Source organism: Daphnia pulex, chromosome 8, assembly GCF_021134715.1.
Source record: "Daphnia pulex isolate KAP4 chromosome 8, ASM2113471v1".
NCBI classification, from domain to species: domain Eukaryota; kingdom Metazoa; phylum Arthropoda; class Branchiopoda; order Diplostraca; family Daphniidae; genus Daphnia; species Daphnia pulex.
In genome coordinates, this window is record NC_060024.1 from 9,416,979 (window position 1) to 9,432,193 (window position 15,215).

General features: G+C 44.7%; 1 protein-coding gene across 13 annotated transcripts in view; it reads right to left on the reverse strand.

The window, feature by feature from the left end:
- Positions 1-13,042, reverse strand: part of LOC124200804 (CUGBP Elav-like family member 3-B) — a 64,676-nt gene extending 51,634 nt beyond the window's left edge. For 3 of the 13 annotated variants that reach the window (XM_046597107.1, XM_046597105.1, XM_046597106.1), the window contains exon 1: positions 11,129-13,030. In XM_046597107.1, coding sequence (XP_046453063.1) covers positions 11,129-11,654 — 526 coding nt within the window. In that variant the 5' untranslated portion in view covers positions 11,655-13,030. Of the gene's footprint in view, positions 1-11,128 lie in introns of all 13 variants that reach the window. The other 10 variants (XM_046597112.1, XM_046597117.1, XM_046597111.1 and 7 more) reach the window with 8 other exon arrangements.
- Positions 13,043-15,215: the final 2,173 nt, after the last annotated feature.

Genomic DNA, 15,215 nt, shown 5'->3' on the forward strand with positions numbered 1-15,215 from the left:
GGTTTATATTCAGTTCCCGTCGAAATCAACAGCGCCTAGCATAGCCAACATTCTTCTTCTCTGTTGGCTTTGAAGCCCTCTGCCACTTTGGAGAATGTCGAGAGGGACCCAACAATATCTAATATTTAAACGCTGTGTATAGACGGGCGAGAGATAGTAGAGGGGAGAAAGAAAAAAATCCTATACGGAGAATAGACTATATTCCTGGGCCATCAAATTTTTGATGGACGAGTTCAGAGCATCGGATCAGCTCAGCCATCAGTTTCGGGAGGGGGTCCCGGCCGTGGCCGCCACATCAATCGGTTCTATAATACATTTCGTTGAAGGGGAAAGATTGTTGTCCCGAGATATTTTATCCGGGGAAAAATAAAGTAGACGGAAGGAGAGAGAAGAACTAACCACCGTATAGAATCTAACCGCAGGAGCTATACAACAACAGGGTCGAACAAAGAATGATAATTCCGGCGATTGTGTGCCATGCTGAGCTCCTCTCTCCAGCTCCTCACGACAGCAACAACAACAACGACCATCCATCAAGTTGGCCCCAACTGAATGATTCAACAGCACACAGCCCCTCTCTCTCTCTCTCAGCTGTGTATGCTTTATATATACGCTCGCTATGTAACATTTCCTTCTCTTTTTGGGGGCTGCTAGACGGTCGTGTCGTTTTGGGCGATTGCCGTTATTTTTTTATTCAAGAAAGAAAAAGAAAAAAATCGAAATGGATTCGATCGTGATAGCGAGTGGGAGGGTTCTGATACTCCCCATGGATTTATGTTGTGTTTTTTTTCCTATTAATTTGTTTGAAATTAGAATCGCACGAGCGGATGATTCGACACGGCTGCCATCGGCGGAAATGAATTTGGGAAGTGGGGAGGGAGAATCTGAACGACAGACGGCAAAGTACTTTTTTTTGCCTATTCTTATATTCCTTCTTTTATTATTAAGAGCAATAATGGCGTCCTTATTACATATTACACGCATTAATAAATATCCAACTCTCATCTCTCTCCGCGCTATTGTTAATATAGATATTAGATCTATCTGTATACTATATATATAGGCGGGGCAAATAATAAGGTCACCAGACTATTTTTCTTCTTTTGCTTGGCTAAACGAATCGATTATTAATCCGAAACGCAATTTGTTCAAGTGCGCCAAAGCCTCGTCGCATAGCTTCTTGAAACTTTGTGATAGCCTATCCGTCAATCTTTTGAATGTTTGATTTGCTTTCCCCCCCACTGCTTGGCCAAAGAAAGAAGAAAGAAAGAAAAAAGAGTCTCTTCTTTCATGTGTGTGTGTGTGTGACGGCATCTCTCCTTTTTTTTACTCTCTCGGCATCGCACAAACGCGACGAGATTTGATGACGCGCCATTTTTGATTGACCACTCCTTTTTGGCGATCGATCACTTTCCTTCTCCCCCCCCCCCCCCCCCTCTCTCTCTCGGTCATGTGATATCACGTGAATATAGTCACGCCTCCAAATAAGGCCAAAGAAACTATACAACCCAAAAAGAAGAAGAAGACGAAGAAGAAGAAAAATCAAAAGGAAAAAAGGCGCATTGGGCGACGCAGCACACACGCTGCTGATCTGATCGATCTCGTGTGTGTGTGTGTGTGTCCTTGATGCGAGCGCATGCATCACTACATTTACTGCTGATGTCTACAGTTACAGCACTGCTGGCCGTATCTATACTTAGAGAGGCTACTAGCACGGCCGTCACCTTGCCAGTCGGCCGTGATTTGCCCTCGTTTTCCTCCCCCCTAATGTTCAACCGTTCAGTCCTCCCCCCCACCGAAACCAACCCCATCAGCTATTATTTCCTTCATTCTCTCTCTACTGCTGCTACTGCTGCCTGGCCCTATTCTTTTTTCATCCATTCTCTATTCGCAACCGAGTAGTAATAGTCGAAGCAATAAGCATCGACTACAATAGTTTATGTACCGGCCATTATGGAGTCGTAGAAGATAGCGGTCGGGTCGTTTGTGTATAGCCAGTGAGTAGTAATAGGACGGCCACTAGTGCTGCCTCGGCTTTTTTTTTTCTTTTTAGCCGATATTTATTGGCCTATGATGACACTGATTTTCTTTTACGGGAAAGGGGGGGGGGGGGGAAAGGAGGAGGAGGAGGTGGACAGGACAATTGGAACAATTGGAACAAAAGAGGCGAAAAGAAACAACTATCGACAAATCGCTGAGAAGGTCAGCTCAAGAGACCAGACCAGACTAGCGACTGCCTATATCCACCGAGACAGAAAAAGAGAGAGACTTCCACAACATCAGACGGGGGATGATAAGAAAAGAAGAAAAAAAGAACTGGGGGAAATCATTTCCATCCTCTCTGCTTTGCTTTTTCCCTCCCTTTTTACAAAAAGATGACATCCAAGGAAAATAAATGAAACCTTCCCTCTCCCGGCCAACAGCAGCAGCAGAAGCAGCTCTACCCCCCATTGCGACTGAGGGACAGGGGATAATCAAACGATCGATAATCGATGAAAGACGCCGAGATACTATATATGGGTGTGTACTCAAGCTAGAGCTTTTGCTCTATCCCTCTCTAAGAAGAAAAAAAGTAAAAAAAAAAAAAAAAAATAATAAGAAAATAGAAGAAAAGTCAAACTATAGAAGGACTGGAAAGAAATAGGCTGCTGTTGCCGCCACAGCCGCACGTATATATATTTATATTATATGGAAGGGAAACTGCCAGCGCGCAGAGAGTGCTGCTTTTATTCACTTGGCTAACTTGTATGAAACTTGGTCATGTTATTTGGGGTGGGGGGCTGGCTGTTTTCTTTTTTCTCTTTTCTTCTTCTTTTATTTATTTCTCCCGTTTGATTCTTTTTTTTTCTTCTCTCCCAACTTTTCCTACAAGGACTGGAGCTGCAAAGTTAGCCGCAAACAAGAACTCACGGCCGCCGCCGCCGCGCTCCGCCGCCCGCCAACACTTTCCAACTCGTCCACTTTTGCCACATTTTCTTTTCTTTCACTGACGTCCCGTTCAAACAGCTCGAAAATTCAAAACAGGCCCACCAACAACAACAAAAGGGTCTGGCCCACCTTATATACGACTACTACTATATACACACCCTATATACTATGTATAAGGTATCTAATGCTAGCTAGCGCGCGCAACTCAAAATCTCATTTCTTTGATGGATTTATTTATTTATTCCGGTCAGTTTCTATAGTGGTGAGCCTGTCGCATTGTTGCTCTTGTTGTTGTTTGTGTCCCTGCGTTCATGTCCGGTTGAACGATACTTCACGAATATACATATATAACAACAGTTACATATACCACTATATAGCCTTGTAACATGCATATATCACTGGGCCGCCTTCTCCCCTTTTTTGTTTTGTTTTCTTCAAAAAGGAAAAAAGAAAAAAGAAAGTTAGCCATTTCTATGAAAAAGGAAATTCTTTCTGACAGGGTAAAAAAATGAACTCTAGTGAATTTCCCTTAGTGTCGTTCTCCCATTTCTTTGCCCGGCATATGAGAACGTACACATGCCAGCCGGCAAATGAAAATAGAGGGAGAATAAAGTACATGATAAGACTAGAGAGCAAAGAGCAAAGAGAGAGAGAGGCTAATACTCTGTAAGTATATACCAAAAGTTGATGTGTGTCAAAGCTGAGTTTTTAAGCAGCCCGGGGAATCTAATACGGTTGCACATGTACAACACACAGCATAAATCTCCCGGAGAACTAAATATATATTATGCCTCATCCCGAGTTTTTTTTTTTTTTCTTATATGTAAGATCACAAACACACAGAGAAAAAGATGGAGGGGACGAACAACAACAACAACAACAGGACAAAAAAATAATATGTAAAAGTCTGAAAAAGGTTCAGAGCTGGCCAACAACGTCATTGTGCTGTGCGCTTCTACATAGCCGATCGATATGTATAGAGACGACGGCCAAGATAAGAGAAAAGGTCGGCCCTTTTCTCCCGTCCCCTCCGCCGAATATAAGCGGAGAGAAGAGAAAAAATTCTACAACCAAAATATATTTAATCAATCGCAGCGTGCGTATAAGAATAGTAGACGAGGGGAGCCGTCTGATAACCCCAGTAGACACACACCAGCGAATCTAGAAAATTTAGGGGGAAAAAAGAAAAGAAAAACAAGCGGGAAAAATGAATATTTTAAAAAGAGAAGTTTTGCGCCATTTAGATTATGGATATCTGTGGGACTGTGGGGCGTCGGTGAATCTCTTCAATATAGACTACACACACTCGAATATTTCTCTCTCTCCTATTCTTTTCGGGATCAGATCCAACTCTCCTTTTTCGCTGTTGGATATATAGTGCACATCGGGGGGTCTCTCCCTACCAAGCTGGAAAATCCTGGCGCAAACACAGGCGCGTATTTACAGAGTACCTACTACATTTTTAAGAAGGTCTATAAAGCAGCGGCCGTGATCTAGACGTGTGTGTGTACTCTGGCTGGCTGTGGGGGCCAATGGCCTTCGCATTTCTACGCGTTTGGATAAATCGACGCCGGTGTATAATATCTCTATAATGCATGCAGGAAAATCCCGCAGCTGCTGGGCAAACTTTGAATTCCGCCTATAAATCCATCACATTCCATTGAAAAACCGATTTCTCGTCAATCCCTGCCGCCCATGAAATGGTTCTCTCCCCCCCCCCCCCCTTTCCCAAAGTGTCGCTACAATCAGAAATCAAAGGGAACGATCCTCTCTCCCTCCACCAAACTGATGTGAAGAGCCTTTCGCTGCGCCACACACGCCGGTCGACTCCATTTTGAAATCGATGGCAGCAGTGTGTGTCATCAGGAAAGAGAGAGCAACTCTTCCGTCAATGGATTTTCTAATGTCCCAGTTAATGCGGGGGGAGACCTATATAATAGAGAGCTAAGAAAAGTGGAAATCAAAAGACATTAAATTGGACATAAAGTTAACGTGGGAAACCCCCCAAAAACCTATCATTTGATATTATTGTTAGATATCTCTAACTTATTCTTATTCGTCTTAAGACTAAAAGAAAAGCAAGAAAGTGTTTGTGTTGTTAGGGCCCTAGAAGCTTCTTCTTCTTCTTCTTCTTCTTTTTTTTCGTGTATGTAATCGAAGGAAAAGAAGATGATGAGAAACAAAAATGTCTAAAGCCGACGAGTGTTTGTCTGTAGCTGGAGGATGAAGGATATATAGCCTGCCCGGACCAGTTACAGATAGGTTTCTTGTCTCGGTTGATGAGACGAACCCGAGGAATTGGTATAGAAGAAGAAGAAGACGAATATATATATCGGGAAAGCGTGTAGATATATAAATATACTACTCGGGGAGCTTTCTCCCGTCCTGGTTGTTGTTGTCGTCGTCGTCGTTGTCGGCGATAATAATGGGAGGATGAAGCTATAGGCAAAGAACGAAGGGATATTATTATAGATGGTGGAGAGAGATAAGGGACGATATATAGACGAGCAGCTCCTCTTCGTCGTCGTCGTCGTCGTTCTCTTCGTCCCATTTGTTGTTTTGTTTGTCATTAAAGATGAAAAGCTTCGACTCGGTTCTCTATATCGTCCCTTCTCTTATTCCCTTTTTTCCTTTTGACAATCAAACAACAACAAGAGAAACGCAACAAAAACGACCCCCGGAGAGATATCAAGGAAACGCCTATTCCATCCTGTATTATTCCTCTCCTCTCTCCAATGCACAAAACCAATAGGCAGGAACAAGAAGAAGAAGAAATCCCAAGAAATCGTCTATATATCTAGAAATTGCCTGGCGTGTGTTCCAGGGCTTTTGTCAAGTTTTTAGTCGCTGCCGCTTCGACAGTTAACTCTATATAAACCACTAGCTCCTCTCTTCTCTAGCTCTCTCACATCAAAGAGTTTTTCACTCCCCCCGCCCGCCTCAAAACTCTACTACTCCCCGCCGTCCCTCAAGCACTCCCAAGGACTCAACTGTAAATATGGAAACTTGCTCGTATACATACGGTGAGAAATTTAATACACGTAACATGTACGGTTAGACATACAAGAACGCCGTGTAGGATTTTAGATGCACACACATCTCGACGCTGCAATTGAGGCAAAAAAACAAAAACAGATGCATAAACATAGCTAGATGGTATACCTCGAGTATATCCGTACATACAGTCTAGGGGGGGGTTTCAACTTCGAAAGTTGTCAGTGTTGATCAGGGTGGAGAGAAACAACATTCCCAATATATCCAAAACTCCAAACACATCCGCACGCAGCTAAAAACGGATCGATGCCAAAGCAAGCGACGGGCATCGTTGCCATTTTTCAGCAACAAGAAGAAAAAAATAAAATAAAATGCCTTCCTTTTGTTTGTTGGGAGGCGTTAGGAGCCGGGTTGGACGCGTAGGAGAACGAACCGAAAGAGAAGAATGGGTGGGGGGGGAAGAAAAAAAAAAGAGGCGAGTTAATGGCTGTCAATTGACGTGGAAAGTTCGGCCGCCCCCCACAATTCCTTGGCCTAAAATAGAGGCGCCTATTGGTAAGGAGCCAAGAGCCCCCTAGTCTAGTACAACTGGAAACGAGGCGATTAGGAGGAGCTGAACTATATACGGTCGTGTGGCTGGCTCCTAAAGACATGCAACGTCGTGGTCTGGATCGCCCCAGTCCGGACACACTGGAGGGAAAGATTCAGGAGCCAGTCGATCCATCACCCATCCCTCCCGTTTTTCATTTTGGCTCCAAAAGTCACACACACACGGACCCCAGGAACCTTCCTTCACTGTCCCATGCCAAATGCGCCTTCTATTCTCTTCCAATGCTCCCACAGCATTTATGCAGTTGACAATTGAACCAAGAAGAAGACAAAAAAAAAAGATTTCGAATTGAAAAAAACTTATTATCCTCCTCCGAGAGCGCGTTCTCCGCTGCTAGGAGCGCAAGGCGGACATCGCGGCCAATAGCTTTTTCCTCCCTTCCTTTGTATCCGAGAGATCTGAAGACTCGGCAACGCGGCAGGAGCGGCGCTCTGGCTGCTGTTATCAGGCAAACCCCCCAAAAAGAAAAGAAAAAAGAAAGAAGGCGACATCATCGAAAGTAAACGCGCGTTGAATGGGACGGACGCTTATCACCCAGGAGCGAGACTCTCTCATTCTTTCTCTCTTCTCCCTTCTTTTCTGACAGTCTAGATGTGGGAGGAGGAGGAGGAGCAAATGGGCTGACGTAGATATGATGGCGGAGAGAGAGTCCCCCGTTGACGCCGGTATCCACGGCAAAACGACTGGGCTCCTATTCGGCTCCTAGCGAGGGAAGGGAATGAGAAAAGGGGGGAAAACTGGAAATGCTGGCGTTGTTGGGAGGAACAACATCCATCTCTCTCTAGGCTCCTACCGACGCCTTATATATATACTTGGCAATCGACCTCGCACAATGGTTATGTACGGACGCAAATCTAACTGCGTCATAGCCCTTTCATTTTTACTTCCCCCCCCCCCTGGCTCTATAGCTGCGACACATGCATTTAAACACACCAATAACCCAGTAAACCAAGCAGCAGTACCCAGCTATTACTTGCACATAAAAATAAAAAAAGAAGCTAGAGCTAGTAGTCATTTTCCGGTTTTTTAAACACCAACGAAGAAATAATCCGTTCCCAGCCAAAATTCAAATTTCGAAATGTAAAGGAAGAAATACAGTAGCTCAACAACAAAAAAATGCATCGAATAGTATTTGTCGTGTTTTCTTCTAATTCCCTGGGAAAATATTTATCAGATAATTGCGCAGGGGATTTTCATTTTTTTTCTTCTTCCTCCATCTTCATCTGTGCGCGTAGAATGTATAAATCCCTTTCGTTTTATACTCGCGAGCCGAGATGACGTCAATAGCTTCTTCCGTCGCCCCCGTCCGCTTTTCTCACACATATACACACACTCGACTCTCGACGAGGTTAGATATACAAAAGCCTGGAGATATGGAAAGTAATAACCAGCAGCAGCAGCAGCAGCAGCAGCGTCTATTTCGTTTAATAATGTCCTCAATTTCGAGCTCCTTCCTCGTATTCTTATCCGCGTCCTATCTCTGCATATCCTTCTCTTCTTCTATATAAGCTCGCGTTTTAAATCATTCAAATTTCGCGCTCGACAGTCTAGAAAAAAAAGGTGGAACGGAAGAACCGGGAATAAAAAAAGAAAAAAACTAAATCGAAAAAGAGACTCCTCCGCCAATCTTGTTTTGTTTTAAATATCCAAACAATCTGTTATAGTTATAAATATCTACTCTTTTGTTCAAACAACCTCTTTGACTAACAAGCACTTTATTGTCTTGTTTTACCGGTGAAATGTAGACAACCCCCACGACTTTCCATCCGGCAAAAGCAAAAATATTAACGACGACAAAAGTCGGCGATGCGGAGACAATCAGAGAAAAGACAAAAAAGAGTTGGCAAGTCAATTACCTACACTGTGGCGAATCACCAAGAGCGTAAACTTAGGGTCTTAGCTTCCCTCTTGGCCCTGTGTGACAACATCAAATGCAACTCGAATTCATTGAACTGCGCTAATCACGAAAATATAAGGCCCTACTCGCTTTGGTTGTTGGTGTATTATAAAAAGAGATCATTATAATACAGCGGGATGATGTGTTGTTGTAGAGCTCAATCATAAATGAGACTCATTTCTTTTGATTCTTTTGAAGAGGAAGAGACTATAAATATCGTTTTTATAACAGAGAATACAAGAGAGAGAACGAGTAGAGAAAACTACTCGAGTTGCAATCGATATTCGATTACAACATCAGAGGGAGGGAGGGAGGATCGGGAGCCCGCCGAACTAATAATGTTTTAATCAACTTGCTCTTCTCACTCTGGCGTTCAAAGTCCAAGAGCTTTTAGCGTGTACACGAGACGTAGTCTGAGAGAAAAAGGTGGAGTAGGAGTCTATCTAGTAGTATAAAGCGTATAGTATAGTAGATATAGTACAAGTCCCCTTTATCAATAGACAAAAAGGTTCTGCTAGTGAGGAGAGAAAGAGGGAAGGCCACGGGGTACAGCTACTCTCTGAGCGGCCGCCGTGTTTTATTCAGCGTCGCTCACGCTACATGGCGTGCACCCGACACCTGTTGACACAAGATGGCGCTGGCATCGATCCTTTCCTCCCTCTCTCTCTCTCTCTCTTCTCTTCTGTGTGTTTCCCATTTAAATAGTTAATGCGATTTCTCTCCCTCACTCACGTCTCTCCCGGGCACACACGCTTCCCCTTCCTCCGCCTCCCTATCTCTCCCGAAAAAAAAAAAACCCGACAGGCAAAAATGGTTTAGGAGGTCCTGTACAAGGGAATACATGGGGGAATATTGTGACGTGACAAAGAAACGCGCGTACTACTACTACTAGTAGTAGTGGTAGTAGTAGTAGACGGCCGAGCTCTTTGTCGAATTGCCCGAGTGAGCAGAGACACAAAATAACGGGCGACAAAAGATGTCGGGAGTCACGATAAACAATATGAAACGCACACGACACGCTCTGTGTACATATAGCCGTTATAACTCACGCAATGATGATCGACGACATCGAATCTCTGCCGAGAGATAAATGATCAGCTGTTTTGGGGTGGGTTATGATCGCCGTCGTAAATGTTACAAGTTCGGGACTGTCACCGGGTCACGACCACAGACACACACACACACGCCAAACTCCGCCGACCAAGTTACGAAACTTCGCTGTTCACCCCACCACAATCACAGACACGTTTTCACGAACGAGATGGGCTGCGAGGGGGGAGGGTGGACGAAATCGGCTGCAGCACAGAACCCAAGTTGATGATGTGTACAACACGAAAGGCGTTGACAGCGAAACAAACGAGAACGAAAAGAAGAAGAGCCAAATACTCTAGGCGATGTGTCGGGACCAGGTTGCCAGAGCGTCGTCTGTGTCGCCAAATGAACGCCAAATGTACGTCAAAGTGTGTGTGTGTGTGTGTGTGTGTGTATCTGTTTGTGTGTGTGTGTGCACGTTTAGATGGAGCGTCCACATAGGGATCCCTATATCGAACCAGGCCAACTCACGCTGTCGATAGGAGAGGAGGAAAACCGAACGACGCTCAACGACGCCGTCCCCCCTTCTAAAAGGGACGCGGACGTTTTGCGCCGGCGCTGCTATTTTACTGTAATAAACGTGCAGAGGTGGGAGGGGAGGTGGCCGCCATGCTTGATGGGTATAATATACCCAACATTAAAAAAGAAAGAAACAAAAAACAACAACCGAGCGGGGGCACTGTCTGCGTGAGTGCGTGTTTTCTCTCATATTAACGTGATTCGCCGTGTTTCGGCGAACTGGCGGCGCTCCGGTCGACCTACGACTCGGCGAACGATGACGTGCGACACAACAAACAACAAACAACGACGACGACGACACGCTCGTGACGTCAGTCAATTCCGCCGACCATAACCGGAAAATGTGAGACGATTCCATCGAAGAAAGAAAGAGAAAATGGATTCGTCTTAATTATAAAAGAAGAAAAATCTACTCGTCGTTCAATCACGACATTCCAATGGGAAAAAATTCATTTAAGAGGACTCCATAAATCTCTCGCGTTTTTCGTTGGAATATCTCTCACATCGTTGATGAAAAGTAGATGGACATTTTTGGGTTATTTCCGCTTTAATAACCGCCCGCAGCCAAGAGGAGGAAACATGTGTCTCGCATCCATTAATTAACTATTAAGGATATTCATAATGACACACGATATTGGTGGTTGGGGGGGGGGAAGACGCCATGTCATGATTAGACTGCCATCAATCTATCTCGTCTTGACGTTTTTCGGGAGCGATTTGATTGGACGTCAAGTCCAATCGGAGCCAATCAGGGACCCTCAAAAGTGAAACTCAACTCGTTGCAGACTATAGAAAAGCCAAAGTCAAACAATAAGAAGCCCCGGCCACGTCCCTACCGAACATAATCAAACTCTCCCCCCGGAAACCGTACACAATCTTGTGTGCACATGTTTATATTATTATAAATATTGTGAAGAGATTGTAGTCGACGTCGTCAATGTCAAAATGACCTCCATTAAAATATAAACAAGATATCGTTTCACTTAGTCTGACGTAATCCAGCAGCGTTCAATTACCTCGTTACATAAGACCTCGTTCATCATAATCACAACAGGTGAAGCTCGGTAGAATTCAAATTTGGCGCGTACCTTTGTGCATGCCGGTCAGCTTGTCTTTGAGCACGGTGAGTTCGTAGATTTTGCCGAATTCCTCGAACATTGGGCGTAGATCAGCTTCCTCCAGATTGCGTGGAATCTGGCCGACAAACAGTTTGATGGCTTCGGCGTCTTTGGGTTGTTGTTGTTGTTGTTGTTGCTGAGTCGCTGGAGGAGCCGTTGGGTGTTGGATCAAGCCACTGTTGTTGTTGACGCCGTTCGGGTTGGCCGACAACCACTGTTGTTGCTGCTGTTGCTGGTGGTGGTGATGTTGAAGGGCGAGATTGATGGCCTGCTGCTGCTGGTTGGCCAACATGTTGGCCGTGGCTTGGTTCATCATCCCGTGCTGCTGCTGTTGCTGGTAATGATTCTGGTGATGTTGTTGATTGGCTTGCTGATGAGCGTGATGATGATGATGATGTTGTTGTTGCTGGTGGTGATGGTAGGGCGACATTCCGTTCTCCAAGTGCCCACCACCTGCGTTCCCGTAAGAGTTAGTCATCACCTCCGTGATCAACATGGCTACCGCCTTAGCGTGTCGACTCTCACTAGTGGCCGCCAGGTTACGACCGAGGATCACAATCGATGAACAAACAAAGGAAATATGATTTCAAGGAAGTTTGGACAAATTTCCTGGAATTTCACTCGGATCAATTTAATTTCTCCGTGTCGTCAACAGCAACCGAAGGAGCGAAAAATAACCGAAACGGAACACGAAACGAAATGATCGTGGAACAAAACTGTCGCCACCATCAATCCAAGATGTCGGCAGCAGTACCACGATGGAATCGATCACTTTATTGGGGGGGGGTTCAACAGTTTGCGTGAGTCACGCGCACAAAATCGTCGTATAATTTCACACAATAAAAATTTTGAGCGGCGAATTTTTGGCGACGACGACACTGAGACACAGAAATACGACGAAACAGAAGACGAACTGACACACACAACAAATGACGTCTACTACCTCTTCCGAATACGTATGAAAGCGTATTGACGTGGTTGCTGGAACGAGCGACGTCGAAGAGGGTTGGAAAGTCCCACCCCCGCTGGAGGAAGAGAGAGAAAAAGTCCCTTTTACATTTTCCCTTTTTTTGCACCCTCCTCCCTCTCTCTATAGTTCCACCCTCCTTCATTTTCGAGTGGGGTGTATAGGAGGAGGTCCAATCTTATTTCACCCTCTCTCTCTCTGTTCCACCCTCTTTTGATTCCACCATTTTCCCTTTTACTTCCCTTTTCATCCGTCCCTTTTCGACCACTCGTTCCGAAATGATTCATCCTCACCCCACTCTCTCTTATCCCCACACCATCCTCCCTTAACTACAACCCCCCGTGTGTGTGTGTGTTGTCTGTGTGTGTGCACTTGCATGGCCGCGTTCAATCCGCCCAGAGCTTTCCCTTACGCAACGCACACGTAGAGTTCCTTCCAGTCGGCAGGATTTTCTTCTTTTCTCTCCCCTCGTCGTCGGGGGGTGAAAGAATAAGAAAAAAAGGAGGGAATAAATAAATATAGGACTTGCATTTGTGTTGGGGATCACAAGCAGCATCCCATTGGCCGGCAACAGAGTGTCGTATATGTATAGCGTGTGTATACTCGATGCACGGACACGAAGCTGACTCATATTTACCTATTCGTTTTTTTTGTTTTTCCCGCCTACCAATTTTTATTTCAAAATGGGTGGAAAATCGATGATAACCTTGACAACTGCGTATAGCGTGGTTCCAGTTGTTTGTCAATAATTCTAGTCGGCTTCTAGAGTGCGGACTTTGACGTTCTTGTCGTTTTTCCTCTCTAATGGATTCGAGCTTGTCTCCTGACACATTGATGAAGAGAATGCTCTGATTTATTCATCAGACTCTGAGAAATAGAAAGAAAAAAAGCTTTTGGCTCCTGGCTCCTAACTCCCCCCCCCCTTCGTGTCGCAGGGAGATCGCAGTAGTTTCGTCCGGTTCTTTATATATTTCATTCCGGATTTTTTCTATTGTCCCAACTACTAGTGTACATAGATGCATAATACGCTGGCCGAAAAAATCCCCGGCAACCACCGACTATAGCAGTCGCTGGGGCTGTCAGTCTTGTCTAACTCAGCTCCATCACCGGTTTGTCCCCCCCATTCACTCCCCTAGTAGTGGAATAAATATATATATCTGTAGATTGCCCAGATGTTATATGCTTGTCTGTCTATGACAGGCCTTATGATGATACCCCCCCACCAATCCCCAGTTCATACATTTATTTATTACGCGGATGGAGAGAGACTCTTTACTCTGCGTACAACATTCACGTAATACGAATTGTACTTATACACAAAAGAGTAGGGGGAAAAAACGAAGCCAAAGTCCAATCACACTGACCATCAAGCACATGACCCAACCGACTTATAATCGCCGCAACTCTTATACTATATATACGTGGGCTCTTGGAAGCTGGAACACATCGAGTCGAGTGAAACGGAACAAAAGCATCCGACAAGAATCTCGTGGGAAATTGAGAGCTCGCCAGAAATGAGTCGCTCCGCTGGAAGACAAACAAAATGCAAGAGAGACTAGAGAGAGTAGAACTGGGGGATATGATGAAACCTCACAAAATTGTTTGAAAGCGAAAACCCCCTTCCTAGTTCTCCCCTTTTTTGACAGAGAAAACAAGGACAAAACAGACGACGACGAGGATGTAGAAGAGTATGTGTGATAGAAACAATAGAATCTATTCCGCATCCGGCATCATTAAAAAAGTCCAAAAGAGATCCATACAACGAGTATATAACTACGATAGAAGTTTGTAGTTGGCGGGGTTCGACTTCGCTGAGAGATATGATTTCAATCGAAATCATTTCACAAAAATGAACCCCCCTTCCCTACATATTCCCCCCCATTATTATTAGGTGGATGTATTATATTTGAGATATATACGTGATGCGGAGGAGAGAGAAGAGACTTGGAAAGAGATAAGTTGGTGCATTGGCGCATTCATGTGGAACAAGAGTTGATTAACACCGCCATCATCCGAGTCGGGGTACTATACTGCACACACATGTATAGTCGCGGTACACATACACAGTTTTCCCTCCTATATATCTCGACAAGGAAATATAGAGACAGCTGATACCGCCAATGGGAATACACAGCAACTCTCATCGACCATGACTGCTGTAGTTGCAACAGCTCCGCTCCTGGTTAAAGTGCCTTACCGTGTCGAGACTTTTCTTTTTTTTTTCTCCGTGTCGCACAAGTCTCCGCAGAGAGATGATAGAAGAAAGAAAAAGCAAAGTTTTTTGGAAAGTTTTCTTTTTTTTTAAATCAGGGTGTAAATGAATCATTTTGATTGTGCGAGGGGCGACCAAAAAGGAAAAATTCAAATTCAAATTATTTTAGCGCCAAAAAGTCAGAACTCTTACGGAGAGTGAATTTAATCAATTAAGTCAGCCCGGGATAATTTTTCTTTTTTTTCATCTTTTTTTAAAAAAATTAGAAAAACGCGCCTAATTGATCCCGCCATGTTCCAGTGTCCCCCCCATTTTACGAGCGTCTATGCACACATTTACTGGTAGTACACATGACGGGGTTTTTGTCTATGTAGCGTGCGACACGCGATAGCAACTACACTACAACTAGACTCTCTCGTTGCTTCCTTCTTTTATGTATTCTCCCGACTCTGTGCACAATATCTTTCGGCTGCTGCTGGTGGTGGTATTAGCATTTCCAAGAATTGTCCGTTAGGCGCTAGACCCAACTCGGCTGTCGTCACATTTGCATCATTCACTAGCAGCGCTGGGATATCTATCGATGGGCTGGGTCGCCAGTGCTGCCACTGACAAGATGTCGCGCCGCAGAAATGCGCCTTGTCACCCGCACACTTTTCAGGGGAATGACTTCACATTCACAATGAATTCGTCCCCCTTCACCCTTTTAAACTGTACACGAACGTACATATAAATGTGTGCTCTGTATACATCAAGCCCGGCAGTTGATGTGTGTGTGTGTAACAGCGCCATTTCAAGGAGCACCCGCCAGCGCTATTATACATACATATACACACACTGTGTGTACGGGGTGCACAATGGCACTTATATACTAACGCGGT